The sequence below is a fragment of the Rhinolophus ferrumequinum genome, chromosome 12, assembly GCF_004115265.2.
Source record: "Rhinolophus ferrumequinum isolate MPI-CBG mRhiFer1 chromosome 12, mRhiFer1_v1.p, whole genome shotgun sequence".
Taxonomy (NCBI): Eukaryota; Metazoa; Chordata; class Mammalia; order Chiroptera; family Rhinolophidae; genus Rhinolophus; species Rhinolophus ferrumequinum.
Window position 1 is genome coordinate 82,640,818 of NC_046295.1, and position 18,092 is coordinate 82,658,909.

At 61.8% G+C, this 18,092-nt stretch overlaps 1 protein-coding gene across 5 annotated transcripts; it reads left to right on the forward strand.

The window, feature by feature from the left end:
• The first annotated feature begins 2,034 nt into the window (after positions 1-2,034).
• TMEM250 (transmembrane protein 250) lies at positions 2,035-6,235 on the forward strand. 5 transcript variants are annotated; one of them, XM_033123930.1, is made up of 3 exons: positions 2,035-2,306; positions 3,198-3,375; positions 3,787-6,235. In XM_033123930.1, exon 3 carries the CDS (start codon positions 3,837-3,839, stop codon positions 4,323-4,325), a length of 489 nt encoding a protein of 162 aa, XP_032979821.1. In that variant the 5' UTR covers positions 2,035-2,306; positions 3,198-3,375; positions 3,787-3,836; the 3' UTR covers positions 4,326-6,235. The 5 variants fall into 5 exon arrangements, with proteins under 5 accessions (XP_032979821.1, XP_032979819.1, XP_032979822.1 ...); XM_033123928.1 differs by lacking the exon at positions 3,198-3,375 and having other exon boundaries at positions 2,037-2,306; XM_033123931.1 differs by lacking the exon at positions 3,198-3,375 and having other exon boundaries at positions 2,298-2,422.
• The last annotated feature ends 11,857 nt before the right edge of the window (positions 6,236-18,092 follow it).

Here is an 18,092-nt window from a genome sequence, read left to right on the forward strand (position 1 = left end):
CAACAGGGAGTGGGTGTGGGCGGGTTGGGGTTAGGCGTCCTTGACAAGCACTTGGCTCCTGTAGGTAAAGCGCTGCAGCCCTGGCGGTCAGCCCAACAGGGCGACGCCCGGTCGTTCCTGTGAAGGACCTCTGAGGAGATGGACTCAGGTAGGGCGTCCAGGAAAGAAAACAGAGACTAAGACCAGAACTCCCCTACCCCCTCCCCTGGGGGGACAGACTGTGCTTCCACGTGTGTGGAACTTGCAGAATCTCTGAACTTGATGGAATTTAGGTGGATGGAACTTACCAGCTACACCCAAGCAGGAGAAGTGTCTCCCATTGCTGACACCAGGGTGGGAGTAAACTATTTAAACACATCTGCATGGGCCTTTCTTCCAGGGGACACCACGGAGTAAGATCCTTGAAGCCTCCCCTCCCAGGGTCATCACGTCAAGGTCAGAGTCTCCCAAGAGCTGCGGAAGCTCTCCATCAGAGGTTCTAGCCCTGCAACAGCCGGTAAGAGTGTGATGTGAGGAGCCATTCTGTGGAGGGCTGGGGGCAGCCATGAAGGCCGCACAGGTGGACAGCAGAGCTGTGGGGCCGGAGAGGGCCGGCTCGAGAGAAGACTCTCAAAGACCTGGTGTATCCACCTCGCGGAGAAAAAGACTGCTGTTGGTGTCGAAGAAGACACTGGAGAACATCGCCTAAAAGATGGTTGTGAACAGTGTGGGAAAACTGAGTGACTGAAATCATGACCGACCGGGGCTGTGGCAAGGAGAGAGGCTTTGCTTTTGTAAGGTCTGATGACCGTGACTCTGTCGACAGGGCTGTCATTCAGAATGACCAGTGTGAACGGCCAAAACTGTGAAGTAAGGAAAGCCCTATCTAAGCAAGAGACGGCTAGTGCTTCATCCAGACAGAGGTCCAAGTGGTTCCAGAAAATTTAGTGGCGGTCAAGGTGCTGGTTTTGATGGGAATGACAACTTTGGTCATGGAGGGAACTCAAGTGGTCCAGGTGGCCTTGGTGGCCCGTGTGGTGGTGGCAGTGGGAATGGCTATTGTGAATTTGGTTAACGATGGAAGCAGTTTTGGAGGTGTTGGGGGCTACCGTGATTTGGGCAGTTGTGACAATCAATCTTCACCTTTTGGACCCATGGAAGGAGGAGTCTTTGGAGGCAGAGGCTCTGGCCCCAGTGGTGGTGGAGGCCACTATTTTGCCAAACCACAAAACCAAGATGGCTATGGCGGTTCCAGCAGCAGCAGCAGCAGTGGCTATGGCAGTGGCAGGTTTTAATTACTGCCAGGAAACAAATCTTAGCAGGAGACGAGAGCCAGAGAAGCGACAGGGAAGCCACAGCTTACAGCAGATTTGTGAACTGAGCCCCGCACAGCGGTGGCAGCGCCTCGCTGCTCCCAAGAAGCCACGTTTTAGACAATACTCATGTGCACGGACTGTATTGGTGCCTAATTGTGTACCAGGTTGTTTTAGTTTCTGTTTTGTGTAGTGTAAAGCACTCCAACAGAGGGTTTTCATGCAGGTCCTTTTTGCACACATGCTGCTGATTGCTAAATGTAATAGTCTGATCATGACGCTGAATAAATGTCTTTTAAATACATATTTAGTAAGTGGACTTATAAATAAAAACGTCCGCATCCGTCTTCTCCTGGGAAAGGGCAACCCCCGAGCCCGTGGGTATCACGCAGCCCGCCCAGGCTCCCCACATGGTCGCAGAGACTAGTAGGGCCTGGGCGGGTCCGGGACCCAGGACAGTCCCTCGTCGGGTACAGGACGAACAGCACCCTCCCCACCTGGGCTCACGCGGCCCCGCGCCTGCGCACGGCCAACCGCCTCCGACGGGCAGCGGCCAGGGGACCGCACGCGCGGACCCACTGTCTGAGCCTGCGCAGGACAGGCCGAGACGCCGGCGGCGTACGCGGGGCGGTGGCGTCCGTGGGAACGTCACGGGGCGCGCGCCTCGCACACGCGCACGCACGCACGCACGCCCTGAGCAAGCGTCTAGTTCCGGGCGTTGCGAGTCGGCCGCACACTGGGGGAAGGGAGGCGCTCTCGGTGTCGGAACGGACGGAGGGAGTGAGGCAACTCGTACGGTGGCCGCAGAGGGACGGCGCTACGGCTCCCACGCTGGGCCAAACGCCGCCGGCCGCCGGGCGCGGGAGCCCCTGGCCCTTAGGGGCGGCTGGGGACGCGTGAGGCACCGGGCCCCGTAGCCGCCGCGCCGTCGGCACCATGCGGCCGCCCTGCTCCTGGAGCCCCGAGGGACACGGGGGCCTGCGGGCCGGGACGCCGGCGCGGAGAGGGCACCCGGTGAGCGGGCGGGCAGGGGTGTCTCGGGCGTCTCCAGGGCAACGAGCCGGGCGCGGGCGGCTCCCGGGGGCCCCGGCGGGTCAGTTCTTCCCCCGCGTTCGCCGGCTCCTCCAGAGGTGAGCGAGCAGAGCCCACCTCGTGCCTGGGGCTCGTTGATCCGAGATTCGGTGCCGCCTGCACGGCTGAACGTCCCCGGTCCCGGCGGGAAGGAGCCTGGGGCCGGGGATGGGCGGTGGCGGTGGGATGGAGCTGCTCCTTTAGGGCCACGCGCCTCGGCCTTGGCTTCCTGACCCCCATCACCCAGCCCGTGGCGTGGACGTCTTCGGGGACCAGGAGCTGCCTTGCCCGCGGGCCAGGTGGTGGTCGGAGAATGGCCGCATCCCCGCAGCGTGAAGGGAGTGAGGGACGCCTGTTGAGTGACCCTCCGGACGATGGCACGACTGTCTGAATGCCATTCCTGGAGGTGGCGGGCTGAGCCCCAGGTAAAGCCTGGATGGAGCAGCTCAGAGAGCGGACGGCTGCTTTGCGGCCAGGTTCTGGCCAAACCCTGCGGGAAGGGCTGGGCCTGTGGGCCAGGGGAGAAGTGGGGCCTGGCCTCCCCACCCGTCCGTCTCTGGTGCAGGCAGCACTTGGGCGGCCATTGGCTCTGACCAGCGGCTGGACAGGGAGCTTGCAGAAACCCCCTCTGCAGGGCTGCAGGCTGAAGCCCATCTGACGGAGGCAGCCGCCCCTGGCAGTGTCTCCTGGTGGCCTGGGACCAACCTGGCTGCTTTGAGTTCACACGTTCTGTGCTTCTAGTTCTCTGCTTCCATCCACAGATTATTCAGGCGAGCTATAAATGGCAGTTCCCGGGTAAAACTAGCCCCGCTTGCTATTTCTCCCCTCCTGCAGCCCATCTGTGGGGCCCTGTGCCCTGCCATGACACACAGCCGTCAGCTGTCATCCATCCTGCCAGGCAGCCAGCCTGCCTCCCTCCAGATCCCAGATCACAGCGCCTTGGGCATCTCCGTTTTGCAGTGTTGTCTGGTCCCCAGCACGTGGGTGTCAAGTGGCTGAAGTGAACTGCTATGTCAGTGCCCTCTCCTTCCTCCGGGGCCTACTGTGAGGGACGTCACCGAGGGACTTTTATTCACCCTGGATAGAGTGGCCTCCGAAATCCGGGCAGTACCGGGCGCCCAGAGAAAAGCCAGAGGGTGGGTCTAGTGAAGCGGCCTGGTGCCAAGCCTATGGAAGGGCCCTCCTCGGTTCCAGCATCGACTGCCTCCGCGGGGGCTGTCAGCCACCATCCGGGCCCTTCGTGCCAGCGTCACTGCTGGAATTGGCACGTTGGGTTTTCACGTGATTGGGGGTCCCTTTGGAGTGTCCTCATTAGCGTTTGCGGCAGATCCTGTGTTCCAGGGCTAGCTGATGCCCCTGGTGGGGACAGTGCACCAGTTGTCCTCAGCTTGACGTGGCCCCTCTGCTTGTTGCCCTCCCGCAGGCCTACGCCTCCCCCGGGGCTCAGCTGCGAGCTCCCCGGCCTAGGTGCCCATGACGCCTCCGCTGACCGCCGCCTGGACGCCGCCTCCGCTGCGAGCTAGCGCCGCCGCCCAGGCTCCAATGCCCGTCATGCCCATCCCGCGGCGGGTGCGCTCCTTCCACGGCCCGCACACCACCTGCCTGCACGCGGCCTGTGGGCCGGCGCGCGCCTCGCGCCTGGCGCGCACCAAGTACAACAACTTTGACGTGTACGTGCGGGCGCGCTGGCTGTACGGCTTCATCCGCTTCCTGCTCTACTTCAGCTGCAGCCTGTTCACCGCCGCGCTGTGGGGCGCGCTGGCAGCCCTCTTCTGCCTGCAGTACCTGGGCGTGCGCGTCCTGCTGCGCTTCCAGCTCAAGCTGTCGGCGCTGCTGCTGCTGCTGGGCCGCCGTCGCGTGGACTTCCGCCTCCTGAACGAGCTGCTGGTCTATGGCATCCACGTGACCATGCTGCTGGTCGGGGGCCTGGGCTGGTGCTTCATGGTCTTCGTGGACATGTGAGGGCCGAGCACCTCGGCGCCAGCCGGGGCTTGTTTACTGTGGCCCATGGGGTCGATGCCTGCTGCCGGGTGCTTCTGTGGGCCGGGTAGGTCAGGGCCCGTGTCCTTCCCGCTCCATCCTGCAGACAGGGGCTGCAGACGCAGCCCCACCCCAGCCTCTGGCCCGGGAGAGGAACAGGCTGAGACTCCTGTAAAGGGGACACTGGCCCTTCCTCCTGCTGATTGTTTTTCTCTGGCCCTCCTGTAAGCTCATTTCGGCAGTGTCCCCTAGGCTGCCTCCCTGTGGTCCAGCTGGCACTCTTCCAGGCTGTGCTGTGGGGGTCCATCCGTGCGTGTGCGCTTGGAGAGCCTCTGCGGCCCTGTGCTTTCTCCAGGACACTGGCACCACCAGTGGTGTGGGAGGCCTCAGGGAGGGCTGTGCTGCCCAGGAGCAGATCTGGAGGGGGTCCTGGCTGCACTCCCCGGCCCTGCCCCCACCTTAGGGAAGCGTTGGGCGCCACTAGCTGAGGCACCGCACTGCCACAGAGCTGTTCACTGGGGGCCGTCTGACACCCTCTGCCTGTCCCCCTGAGCTGTGGGGGTCTGGAGTCCCAGGTCACTCTTTGGGATCGCCTTGGTTCGCAGAGGCGCAGTCCGGCAGGGATTACGACCTGGCCCAGGGCAGACCCGTCTTCATCCTGGGCAGGTCTGTGGAGAATGTCAAGCCTCTTCAAATGTGGGTTTCAGGAGGCAACTCCATTTCTTTCTGGCTTCCAGGGGGTGCTTTGGTCTGTCTTCTTTTGGGGGAACGCCCAGAATTGAGGCTTCTGTATCTGGGGACAGATGTCACAGGTCTTGGGAGGTGCACCAAGGTCTCTGAGTGTGCACCATGAAATACGGTCCGACCCTGTGTTTAAAAGCACCTGTTAGGGTGGAAGGTGTGGGCCAGGGCTGGCTCTGCCAGCGAGGGGCTCGGCTTCCCCTTGGTCCTGCCTCGGCGCCGTTCGAGCCGCCAGGGCATGCAGAGCAAAGATGAATGCAGGCAGGGGCTGGTGGCCAGGAAAGAGCAGGGCGGTTGTCTGGGGGGGGCTTTCAGCCACAGAAGGGCGCATTCCAGAGGGCCAGCGTCTTGCCCAGACCCCTCGCTCTGGTCTTCTCCATCGGGGGGACAGGGTGGCCATGTGGCTTAGTGGCCACTGGGCCTTGTTGGCAAGTGAGAGGGCGCCCTGAATAATTATGCTGGGACAGCAGGCAGAGAGCAGGGACCAGACATAGGGCTCTGTATTGAGGGTGACAGACTGCCACTGCTTCACCCCAAGTTGTCCCCACACCCCCGGGCATGGGCGGTGGCCCTGGGGGTACTATCAGGACAGGTGTCTGCCAATCAGGCAGAGAAAGCAAAAAATACTCGGCTGTAAACCGTGCTCTTTAATTGATAGCCAGCTCTGTGGCGACTGTCTCCCTGAGGGCAGTGGGAAGGGCTCCTTGAAGACAGGGCCGAGCGAAGTCTGCCCGAGGCGCTGGGCGCTAGGCGAGGGGCTGACCTGCGAGGCCCTACTTGTCGCGCTGCGGAGAATCTCTTGCACTAAAATCGTGGTGTTTCTTTCCTAAAAGCTTTGTTTGTGTTAATTAACTGTCGTTGCTGAGCTCCTCTGAAGTCTCTTGCTGGGGTGGGCGCACGTCCACACCCTCGGGATGGCCAGAGGGGTCTGGAGGTGCCACCTCAAATGTCGGCGTGGCAGTGCTGGGCGTCGACAGCTCAGCAACCTGCTCGGGGTCTGGAGTGCCTGTTCAATCTTTGTGACATGAGCCACTGCATTACACTTATTTTTTTAACATGTCAATGGAGTGACTGCCTAAAGCTCAGAAAGTGTATTCCTTTTTTTAAGGATGTGAACAACCAAAAACAAGTAAAATTGGATGCATTTTAAAGCAGTTGTCTGCAGTGCTGGGGAAGGGTAAGTGTGATGGGCTGTAGTGAGGCCTGCCTTGACCTCAAGGCCGGGGCTCCAGGGTGGGAGCCTCCCCACGGATGGGGCGGGGAGGGCAGCGTGCTGCGGGGGTTGGGGGGGCCTGACGGGGTCCGTGAGGGCTGAATTTAGCCGACAGAAGAGCTCGTGGAGTCCTTAAATGAGATGGGGCGCCGTAGGTTGAGGAGGGTGGAACAGGTGTGGGCCGGACCTCTAGCGGGCCGGGCGCTCACCGGTAGGGATGACATGGGCACAGGAAAAGAGGCAGAAAAGCAAAGTCACAGTTCTTTTCAGCCAAAGAGCAGTTTGAAAAATGAGAGACATGAGATTGCTTAGGATCTATTTCGAGAAGGTTGCCGTGGCTTCTGTACGGGGACACACCCTGGTGATGAGGGAGGGTGGTGTCCTCGAGGCAGCCCCGATGGCTGGAAAGTGTCTGGGGAAAAGGGGCCCTGCCTGAGCCGTACATCTGCTGTTTCTGGAATTTTGAACTTAGACGTTTCAGAAGAAAACTTGTTTTGGGGTTTACCTTTTGATGGCAGAGTTGGTGAAATTCTTCACAAAAGCCTTGGCCCCCAAGAGAACAGCAGAGGAGGCGGAGTTGGTTTCACAAGGCCTGACCGACGCTCTTGGTGCTGCCAGGGGCCCAGGTGCGGGTGCAGGAGTGAACCCCCAGAGAGCACACTCGACCACACTTGCTTCCCTCTGAGTGAGTGGTGGCCATGGCCCTGCCATCACTGACCCAGGTTGGTCTCTTACCACCCCAGGGCCTTCCCTGGGCATGCCCCCAGTGTTGCCTTGTTTTCAGCAGTGGGAGTGAATTCCTCTGTTTCTCCAGGCCCACACTGTCCAACAGGACTTCCTCACAGGGGACACACTGTCCGTGCGTCCCCTGTCCCTCAAGGAACTGGGGCTGAGCAGCTGAAGTCTGATCAGACTTGGCCACACGTGGCTCAAGGTCACCTTACTGGACGGGACCTCGCAGGCTGGGTTATAACTGTGCCCCCAGTTGGTCCCATCCTCTTGGCTGAATTAACCAGCCGTCCTCTTTCCCATTTTCAAGGACGATGGGTGGAGCTGCCGGGCGATGGAAGGAAGGCAGGGACTGTGCCTCGTTCCCCCAGACCGTGCGCTTGTTCCCAGTTCAGGCGCCACCCAGAGAGGGTTCTGGGCCATCAGGGCGCCACAGCCTGGGAACCCCAGCAGCAGTATGGTCCCAGGAGGGGACACGCGAGGGCGGCTTCTCCGGCTGTGGGCATTCTGCTGAAACGTCATGTAGGGCACATTTACTTGTTCGTCACAGGCTCCACATCGCTGAGAAACAGGGACTGACCTACATGAGCGAAGCTTCTGGGGGCTTCCAGGGGCTGTGGGAGGAGCCCCGACTCCTGAGTCTTAGTCATCCCAGCAACTGCAAGGGGTGGGGGCGGGTTTCCCAGACAGGTGTATTCCTCACAGCCCTGCCCTTCCTCCGCTGCTCCCCGTCAAGCTCCAAATGACCTGGACCGGTAAGCCTGGCTGCCTTCCTTCAAGGTAAGGAAGTGATGCAGGAGACCTGGCAGCTCAGACAGACTCCAGTGACCTCGGAGGGGGGAGGCCACTCACCTGCTGCCCGGTGCACACCGGGAAAGGAAGGCCAGCTGAACACACTTAGGAGAGTGCCAGAAGGTGTCGCCTGGTGGGGACAGTACCTGACTGGCAGTAGTGGCAGTGGGCTGTTGTGGATTTGGGGGTCGAGCTGGGTGCCCAAGCCCCATCTTCAACCTGGAGGGTGGAGGAGGGTGGGCAGGCCTGGACCCAACTCTGCAGGATGAACACAGTAGGCAGCCTGCCAAGGGCACAGGAGCGGCAGCCAGGCAGGGAAGGTGGTCACATCGGGGGAGGGCGATGCCTGGGCAAGAGGAGGGCGCCTGGGGTGCTTTGGGCATTTATAGAAACAAGAGGCTTCTTTGAGAAAGTCTAGGGGCCATCCTGGCCTGGGCAGGGGTGACCGAGGTGGCCTTGGAGATGCCCGTTGTCCCTGCAGCTGCTGCTGGCAGCCCCCTGTGTCCCCCCCCACTTCCCTGTCCTGGCTGGTGGCAGCCAGCTAGAGAGCCAGGGGGAGGGACACAGCCCCCACCCAAGAGGGTGGCCCAGTGGGGCTCCCAGCGGGTATTGATATTCCCTGACCTTGAGAGGTCCCTGTCACTTCCAGCCTGTGATTGGAGGAGGGAGGGAGCGGATGGCAGGCACTGGTGCTGATTCAGCACTTTCTGGGAGGGCATGTGCTCGCTCTCTCTGCAGTAGCGTCTCTGGCGGGCTCTCCCTTATTGGTGTGTTTGCAAAGGGCCCCCCTGTGCTGCCTCAGCCCCTCCAGGAAGGCCCTGCCCCTCGAGCCCAGGGAGACCAGCTGCCACTGCACCAGGCTCCATGTGGGAGCCACTTTCCAGTCCCCCCTCCCCAGGCTGGCTGGCCTCCCTGAAGAGCACCCGCCTTACCAGCATCCTTGCCGGGCAGGGGACAGGGACATACAGGGACATACGGGCGTGCTGATTCAGCAGCTTCTGGCCTTACCCCGCCCCCAGCCCCAGCCGGGCAGTGTGCCCAGGCACGCTGGCAGCTGTGTCACCCGGGGCCTCTGGCAGGGTTGCTGTGGCTCTCGGTGTGTGGCCCGCACTGTGCCTGGGGGAGGGGGCACAAACATGCTGGGGACAGGGCTGTTGCCACCAGGCGGCCCCATGCAGTGGCATTTGTGGCCTGCTGCAGGAGAGGCCCCACAGGAGGGTTGTGGGTGAGCTCGGCACTGTGGGCCCCAGGAAGAAAGTGCGTCCTCAGCCAAGAGATGGCAGCACACAGTGTCCCAGGAGCCCAGGTTGGAGGCAAGAGTTCCTCCATCCCAGCTGGCCCACTAAGCCTGGTCACCTGCCACCCAGACCTGAGGCAGGCTCAGGCTGAAAGGGGTGGAGTCCAGCCTGGGCCGGAGGGGGCAGGGCGCGAGCTGGAACCCCAAGGGACCAGCATGGGTTTGGTTTGCTCCTAAGTGCAGTGGGTAGCCCCGAATGACTGGCGGCAGGGTGCACGCTGGGGCAGGAAGGGGCCCGTGCATTGTGAAGTGGGTCCTGTGAAAGGCGTGCGTGGGAGATGGGGTGATAGCGTCCCCAGTACAGGGGGTCAAGGGCATGGGGTAAACACCCAGAGAAGGGGGGGGAAGGGCAGGCCTAAAGCCCAGAAAGATGGGGGAGAAGGAGGGGACGACAGGTGCCCCCCCCGAGGGGGCAGTCGTACCCCCACCCTTCTGTGGTCTTCAGTCGGAAGCCCAGGCTGATGTGCATGTCTGAAATGCCCAAGCCACTCTCCCGCCAGCTGTGTTGGTGGCTGTTCGTCTGCGAGGAGCAGGGCTCCATTCTTTCTAGAATATTAATGATTAGTCCTGCCCGAGATGCCACGTGAATATCAGACATCAATCAGTCCAGCCTGACAGTGATGTCATGTCAAGGTCAGAGGAGCAGTGAGTGGCCAGGAGCCTTTGGAGGAGATGTGTCCCCTGTGCCCTGGGGGATGGGGCTCTGGACTGGGTGGAACAGGTGACCCCCTGGGAGCCCAGGAGCCTGGGGGGCGGCCCCAGAGGTCAGCCTCCCTGCAGTGGATGCAGCTCCTCAAGCAGGCAGGGAGTGACCCTCACAGGTCAGGAGAGCAGGAGACGGGGACATAGATGGTCGGGGCCCCAGGCCAGGCACGGCCAGGTGTGTGTGGGGTGTCGCACCAGTCCTGGGGAGCCCTCACATGCAATCTGGGGCTTGGTTGCTGCCCATCCCTCGCCCCCTGTGTCCCCACTGGCAGGAATGTTTATGCCACTCTGACCACCTGATGCTCCAGAGAACGGACCGCGTGACAGAGCGTGGACTTCCAGCTCCTTCCAGTGGCATCTTGGGCGTCATGCCCTCTCCCCTTGCTGTGTTCCATCTTGGCTCACTGCACCGACCCCACTCTGGCCCCGGGACCCAGCTGGCGCCCCTGCTTCCATGAGGCCTGGGGACAGGGGCTCTGCCCCCCCTCCACTCCAGCTCCCCCAGGGCCTGGGCTGCTACCCGGCTGTCCAGCCGAGCCGTGTGCCCTGCCGCCCGCCCTTCAATGATGTAAAGCTGGGTTTTAAGTGTGGATTCATTATTCACAGCAACACTGTGACAGACGTAACGGTGACATGAATTATTTGTGTGCTTTTCCGACTGCCTTGCGATAACCGTCTGTTTTCCCTGCTCCCTCTGTGCATAAAAGGGCCTGATGAGCACGATGGCCCAGCCCGAGCTGGCTCAGCAGCCACCTGTGTCCTGACCAGGTGCGCCTGAGAGACGCTTCTGAGCAGCCGCAGTTCTGTCGACTCCCACCCTCCCGCATGCAGCTGGGTGGGTGGGCCTGTGCACACATGTACGAGGCCGTATGCGTGCCCGTTTTCCACTGTCCTCACATTCCAGTCCTGGCCCGCTTACCCGGAGCCGGCCGGGCAGGGTGGACGGTCCTTGCCTCTCACGCTCTGCACTCAATGCTCCCTCTAGGGCCTCTTGAAGAGAACGGAGGGGCTCAGGCCCTCGGGGAACGGGCATGTCCGTGGTAGCCATCACCCCCCACCCCCATTCCTGCCGAGACAGCAGCCTGCTGTGAAGGCCGAACGGCTAGGGCACAGCCTTGTTCACCTGGCCCGCGTTTGGGTCCGATGGTCAGTGTCTGAGCAGATTCGCATGAAGAAGGACATTGTTCCCGGCTGCCGTGCAGCGTGGATGTCTGCTGTTCACGCCTAGCTCTTCCTGTGAGATAAGGGAGAGGAAATCGAGGGGCAGCTGGACTCACAGCCCAGAGTGGACAGAGCTGCTGGACACAGCTCTTCCCAGAATGGGAGGGGAGAGGGCTCTGGGAGTGCAGCCCAAGGCCACCACCTCCTTCCGGGTGGGCGGGGGCTGCAGAGGGGGTGTGGGCTGCAATTCTCAGTGGCCTGCTTCTCAGGGGAAGGTGATAGAAGCCAGGGCCTGAGGCTGCATGCCCTGGGCCAGGGCACACAGGCCCTCCCAAACCCATTCCCTGGTCTTGACCTCCGGGACACGTACAGTGGGGTCAGCCAGTAGTAGGACGGCAGATCCTCTTCTGGAGGCTGCGTGCTCCCACACCGTTGTGGGATGAATGAATGAACAAATGAGTGAATGGGGTTGTCCTGTCTCTATCTGTCCTGGCTGCTGTGACAGGACACCACACCCTGGGGCGCTTACGAATAACACATCTACTGCTCACAGCTTTGAGGCTGGAAGTTCAAGATCCTGGCGCCGGCAGCTTGGGTGTTTGCCGAGGGCCTGCTTCCTGGTTCATGGATGGCTGTCTTCTTGCTGTGTCCTCACAGGGTGGAAGGGGCACTGGTCCCGTTCACAAGGCTCCCGCCTCCGTGGCCTAGTCACCTCCCAAAGCCCCGCCTCCTAACACCACCTTGGGGGTTAGGCTTCAGTATGTGAATTTTGGGGACACACATTCAGACAATAGCACGTCCCTATCTCTGGGGCCAAGCACTCAGTAGGCCCTCCGTGCTCACTTTCTGAGTGACCGTGTCTGTGGTCACTCAGTGCCCCGTGAGATGGTCCCACAGGCAGGGCGTTTCCCGCCACAACTGTCCCTAGGAATAGGTGCTTGCCTTTTGGTCACTTATCCTGGAAATTGGCCCCAGCATTCAGGACCTGGGCCCGGAAGTTCTTCCACTTGTCTCACCTGGGTGTCTCCAGCTGCTGCCGCTGAAGCCTTTCCCAAGCCCTGTTCGGACTCCTCCCAGGAGTGCATGCCCAGTTCTCAGCTGCGTCCTGCAGAGGGCACTGACTGCCCTCATGCCGCTGTGCCCACCTGACTCGGCCAGGGGAGTGGTGGTCAGTGCAGCTGCCCCACCCTCAGCCTTCTCAGAAGCAGGAGGCAGCAGCTGCTTCACAGCTGCGCAACATGTGAGAGGGAAATTTAGGACAAAAGGGAGAAGATTGGAGGATCCAATTTAAACAGGGAGGCATACAGAAGGCTAGCCTGCTGCCCTGGTTCACGCACAGAGCTCCATGGGCTCTGCAGCGCTGGCGGGAACCCAAGTACCCAAGAACCCACACCTGCCTGACAGGAGCCCGCTGTCTCCTGTCATGTCCCCTGGATCCTGTGGCCGGCCTTCACTGGCCCAGGGCACAGCAGACCCCCTGGGGCTGCGCTGACTCTCTGGCCAGTGCATCTGCCCTACAGGCCAGGCTGAGGCTGGGACGGGTGGGGAGCATGGACCACCTGGGCAGACAGGTGCCCCCGTCCAGCTCCCACCCTACCCCCTGGGCCCAGGCCGCCCAGCCCAGGGCCAGCAGAGCCTGGGACGTGGGACCTGACTGCAGTGCCTGGGCCCATGCACTGGCTTTAGTGAGTGCTGAGCACTAGGCCCGCCTGGCAGGTCAGCTCTGCGATGCACCCGGCCAACCAGGCAAGGTGGTCCAGCGGAAGCAGAGGCTGCAACCGGAGAAGGGCTTTTTGGGAGGAGTCTGGGGGCCAGGCGAGCAAGTCTTCACTCCCAGAGCAGCCTTCAGCAACTTCCAGCTGCAGATGAAGGCACAGCTGGGGCTGGCGGTTGGGCCTTGGGCTCCCTCCCCGGCCCAGACCCAGCCCTGCCCTGCAGTACAGGTGTTGGCTGTGTCTCCCATGCTGGGTCCTGGCTCAACCTCCTCTGCAGCGGGGTCTGTGCCCGGGACACTGAGGTCACTGGGCCCCTGTGGGGGGAGGGAGTGCAGCTGAGGGACCCAGCGCCAACCTCTCGCGGGAGTTAGGGCTCTTTGGGGACCTGGGCTCTCTGACACTGATTTCTGCCTCGACGACAGACCCGTCGAGGGGGTTAGGAGGGACTGAAAGGGACGGGCGTCCCTGCCCTGGCCTGCGAGGAGAATGAGCATCGTAACAGTGAATGTGCCCTCCCAGGGTCCTGGCAGTGAGGTGCGCTGTGGAAATAACGGGAAACCCGCTGCCTGCTGATCCTCCCGCCTGAGTAAAACGCCCAGCGCCCTCCCTGTGGAGAGTGAAGGGCAGCTTCGTGATGGTTGAGGAGCGGCCATGTCTGTGTCTGCACCTGCTACACACCTGCCGAGCCTGGTGAGCCAGACGAGTGTCCTGCCCCAGGAGCAGCCCTGGGCGGGCGGGCGGGCAGATGGGGTGACGGGAGCAGGGCAGACTCCTCCATCGCCCAGGGGTGGAGGCCCTGAGTCCCCAGCATCCTGCTCTCTTTGCCCGTGACGCCCTCACCTGGCTGCTGCCTCCCCTGGGTGTGTCCTGAGTGCATGGTGACACGAGTCCTCATTGGCTCTGCTCCCCTGGACACACCCCTGGCCTCCTGGTGACCAGGGTCATGAGCAGTGTCAGCCTGCTTCAGCATCAGGGTGGTGGCCCTGGGCAGCATCCAGCAGGTGCTAGGCGGTACTGGCTTCCTGGCCCTGCGGCCGCCTGTGGAATGGAAGCTGCGTCCTGGCGATGCCCTCTTCCGTCCCCCAACCTCCTCCCACCACCCCTAGTTGCAGCGGCACCAGCTCCTTTGCAGGATGTTCTGGGTGGTCTGGGATGCGTTTCTGAAAGCCTGGCCTTGCTCCTGGCCCTTCCAATGGCTTTGTAGGGGCTTGGTTCCCTGCACTGGCTCTGCTCACGTGAAAATGCCTGGCGGGTTTGGCTCTGGCCCCTAGCAGCCATGACTGGGCGCTCCCTGGTGACGCTGGGGCTCCAGCTGCAGTGGGACCAGGGATGGATGGGGACTCATCCATTAGCGCAAAGCCCAGGCCTGAGCTAAGGCCACACCTGGTGCCCCTGGAGACCTGCTCTCCCCTCCCCCGGCCTGAGCGCCTCATTCAGGCACCTGATTCTAAGCTACCAGGTCCTTGCCCAGAGTGTTTCAGTACAAAAGAAAACGGATAATGATGACGATAGTCTGTGGGGACCCCATGGTGCCCCCAGGGCAGGGCTGGATCCAGTCATCCAGAGGCCCTAAGCGCCACCCAGGGGACAGTCGGTGCCTCCAGGGGCAGAGGCTGCCCTTCCGTCATCACTTGGCTTCCTTCCCTGGGGGAGCCCATGGGCCACGGGGCGGTGACCACATGACCACACGCAGGCCAGGGAAGTGGGCTGGGAGGTGACGTCATGAGCAGGAGAACCCTCTCCTGAGGAGCACGTGGAGTGTGTGACAGGAGCTCACTCAGTTGGCCCTCCTGCTGGCTCAGGGCCACCCTCATGCATGACTGGCTGTGGCCTGGGACCATGGCTTCCCCTCTCTGCCATTCTGAGCCCTGCAGATTCTGCGTGGGGGTGGGAGGGTCTCACTGGGTCCAGGGCTTGCAGAGCAGCGACCTGTGGCCTCCCTTCTCTGTGCCACGCCTCTAAGCAGAGAGCAGCCCCCGACCCTTTGCCGGACCTGGGAAATGGGGGAGGACTTGGCTCTTGGAGTCAGAACAGCCAGGGCAGGGGAAGGGGATGGGAGCCATGTTGGGTGTCCCTCGGACTCCTCTGACTGCCCTTCAGGCCTTGACGCCACCCACCATGCCCTACGCCATCCCCAAAGGCCAGCAGGGCCAGGCTAGGACAGCACAGCCCCTCCACGCCCCTCTCCTGGGTCAAGCCAGGCCTGCAGTGGACCCAGGCGAGGGGCCCAGCTGGGCCGTCCCCAGCAGAGAGCAGGCAGGACCTGGGAGGGCACGTGCTCATCAAGGGCACGGATGCTGGGTGCTCGCTTCCCAGAGGGGTGGGGTTCAATGTGGACCCCAAAGGTGAGGGATGGCCCTGCCCGTGTGAGGCTCTAGGTGCTGGTGAAGCTATGGAGAGGAGCCGCCTACCAAGGGGCCCTCCCAGGGCGAGGAAAGACGTTTGGCTTTTGTTTTTGGTTTTTGTTTGTTTTTTTTTGAAGATTTTATTAGGGAAGGGGAACAGGACTTTATTGGGGAACAGTGTGTACTTCCAGGACTTTTTCTAAGTCAAGTTGTCCTTACAACCTTAGTTGTGGAGGGTGTCGTTCAGCTTCAAGTTGTTGACCTTTCAGTCTTAGTTGTGGAGGGCGCAGCTCAGCTCCAGGTCCAGTTGCCGTTGCTAGTTGCAGGGGGCGCAGCCCACCATCCCTTGCGGGAGTCGAGGAGTCGAACCGGCAGCCTTGTGGTTGAGAGCCCACTGGCCCGTGTGGGAATTGAACTGGCAGCCTTTGGCGTTAGTTAGGAGCATGGAGCTCTAACCGCCTGAGCCACCTGGCCGGCCCTGGCTTTTGTTCTTGTCACCCAAACCTCCTGACCCCGATCGAGAAGGTGAAATTGCCCTTGGAGAGGCCTGCGGGGTGCAGGCCCACCTGGTGGCAGGGGTGGCCCATGGTTACACGGGAATGAGGTCCAGCGGGGTCAGGGGCCAAGAGGGCGATGTGAACACGTCATCTCCCCCACTTTGCGAGGCCCCGATTTACGGGGCATGGGCAGCATTCAGCCCCAGGACACCCCCTGGGTGAGTGGCTGCTGTGGGCGGATCATGGCACGGAGCTGGCTAGCCCCACGGGAGGTGCCCTGGCCCCGCCCTGAGTGGAGGCTCTGCTAGCAGCCCCGCCTCCATTCGCTGTGCACACCCTGCCATCTGTGACCACCCTGGAAAATGGATGGTTTCAGTCCCGAAGGCACCAAGCCTTTGGTTATCCTCCCGGGAGCAGACCCTGATCCGAACACATATCTGATCCCGTGGGGCCCAGGTCTCTCTGTGGCGTCAGGCGGAGGTTCCAGGTAAGTGAGCTGCCACCTGCACGTGCAGACCCCAAGCCCTGCAATGATGCCTGGGGACGGCGTTCCTCGGAGTCTGGGGTCTAAGCTGCCAGAGCGTCCCCCGTCAGTCCTCGGACTGCCTGGGCCCACAGCTGGTGGCCCGCAGGAACTGTGGGTCTCAGGCAGGGCCCGGGGGTGGGCAGAGGAGGAGGGGCACTGAGGACAGGGACCCAGGACCGCAGTGTGGCTCCGGAAGCCACTGGAAGGTGTTTGGAGGAGGAGGGTGTGCCGGCTGTGTGATCAGATGCCTAAAGGTTAAGACAAAATAGGGGACAGACCACTGGATTTGGGGCACTGGGGACAGCGGGGCCTCCATCCCCGTGCCTTTGACCCCCAGCCGCGTCTGGTCTGACTTCCCAGGGCCTTGAGTCTGGGGCAGCAGCTGCCACTTGTCATTTCTGCCCAGAGGGTCCCACAGCAGGCTTGAACCCCCCAAGGATTCTCCCATCTTCCCCATCTGAGGAAATGGCCACCACAGGCTACCTGCCCTGCCACAGTGTGGGTGCTCCCCTCCTCCTGGCTCCACCTCCAGGTCCAGTCCAAGCCCTCTCAACCCTCCCTAGGCCCCTGGGAGAGCCATACACAAGGGTGGAAGGCTCGCTGGACATGCAGAATGAGGCAGAGTCCAGGCCCACTGGCCGGTCCCGCACGCGGCCCCTTCCCTTGCCACCCCTCCCCCGCCCCGTCCCACTGGGAGCCTGTTCCTGGCGACATCTGAATAGCTGTGCCCCTGCCCTGTCCACCCACCTCCTGCTCACCTCTCAGACCACCCCTCCGCCAGCCTCCTCCTCTCAGGGCCTGCATTGCACTTGTCTGGGGGAAAATATTCATAAGAGTGACCATCTCAGCCAAGTTTCGGTGCCAGCTCAGTGGCTTTAGGCGCAGTCACCCTGTCGTGCGGCCACCCCCTCCATCATTTCCAGGACTTTCTCGTCTTCCCAAACTGACACTCTGTCCCCATTAAACACTCCCCACCCGTCCCCTCCCCAGCCTTGACCCCCATCTACTTCCTGTCTCTGAATCTGACTCCTCTGGGGACCTCCTGTATGGGGGTCCTGCAGGGTTTGTCCTTCTGGGACGGGCTCGTTTCACTGAGCAGTGTCCTCAGGGTCCGTCCACGTAGTAGCGGGTGTCAGGACCTCCTTCCTTTCAGGGCTGTGACATTCCACTGTGTGGAGGGACCCCGTTTGGTGTATCCGGTCCTCTGTTGGTGGACACTGGGGGTGCTCCCACCCCTGCGCTGCTGTGGACGTGGGGTACAAATCTCCCTCTGAGACCTGCTTCCAGTTCTTTTGGTTTGTACCCCAGAGTGAATTGCTGGGTGACAGGGCCATTCTCTGCTTCATGTTTTGGGAGCTGCCAGGCTGCTTTCTACCCGGTGGCTCCATGGTACGTTCCCACCGGTGCTGCAGAGGGCCAGTTTCTCCCCATCCTCCCAGCACGGTTGTTTCCTGTTTGTTTGTTTCGAGCCATGCTGATGGGGGAATGTGGCATCTCTGTGTGCACAGCACTTTTTAGTCTGTGGTATTTTTCAGGTTTGTTTTTAACAGGAGCCCCAGGAGAGCAGCCCTGGCCCCGGCTCCCCATCCTGTCCGCGGCCGAGTACCAGGCCGGCACACTCTGCTGAGGACCTGGGCGTCTTTCTGTTCCCTTGGGAGGCAGGTGTGCCAGCCTGTTTGCCTCCGACCACCGGGAGGCCTCCCCTGAAGCCCTCCCAGGCTGGCGGAGCTCCGTCTCCTGGTCCTAGGGGCCTGGTTAATCCATCTGCTCACAGCTGGAGAAGTTCAGCTGTCCAGGGGGCCCCAAGGAGGGGCCCAGTGCTATAAAAGACAGCTGGGGGGTTGTTGGCTTCCCTCAGGACCCCAGTGGCTTCCCTCAGGACCCTAGTTGGCCTGAAGGATGAGTGGGCGTTCACTTGCTAATACAGGGAGAGATGTCCCAGGCAGGGGAGTCTTGAGTGGAAAGGCTTGGTGACAGTGGGTGCAGGGGGAGCAGCCAGCAGGACAGGTGGCCTGTGTCTGCAGCGAG

Excerpts from the sequence above, each read along its gene's own strand:
- TMEM250 (XM_033123930.1), top strand. The coding sequence starts at position 3,837 with ATGACGCCTCCGCTGACCGCCGCCTGGACGCCGCCTCCGCTGCGAGCT.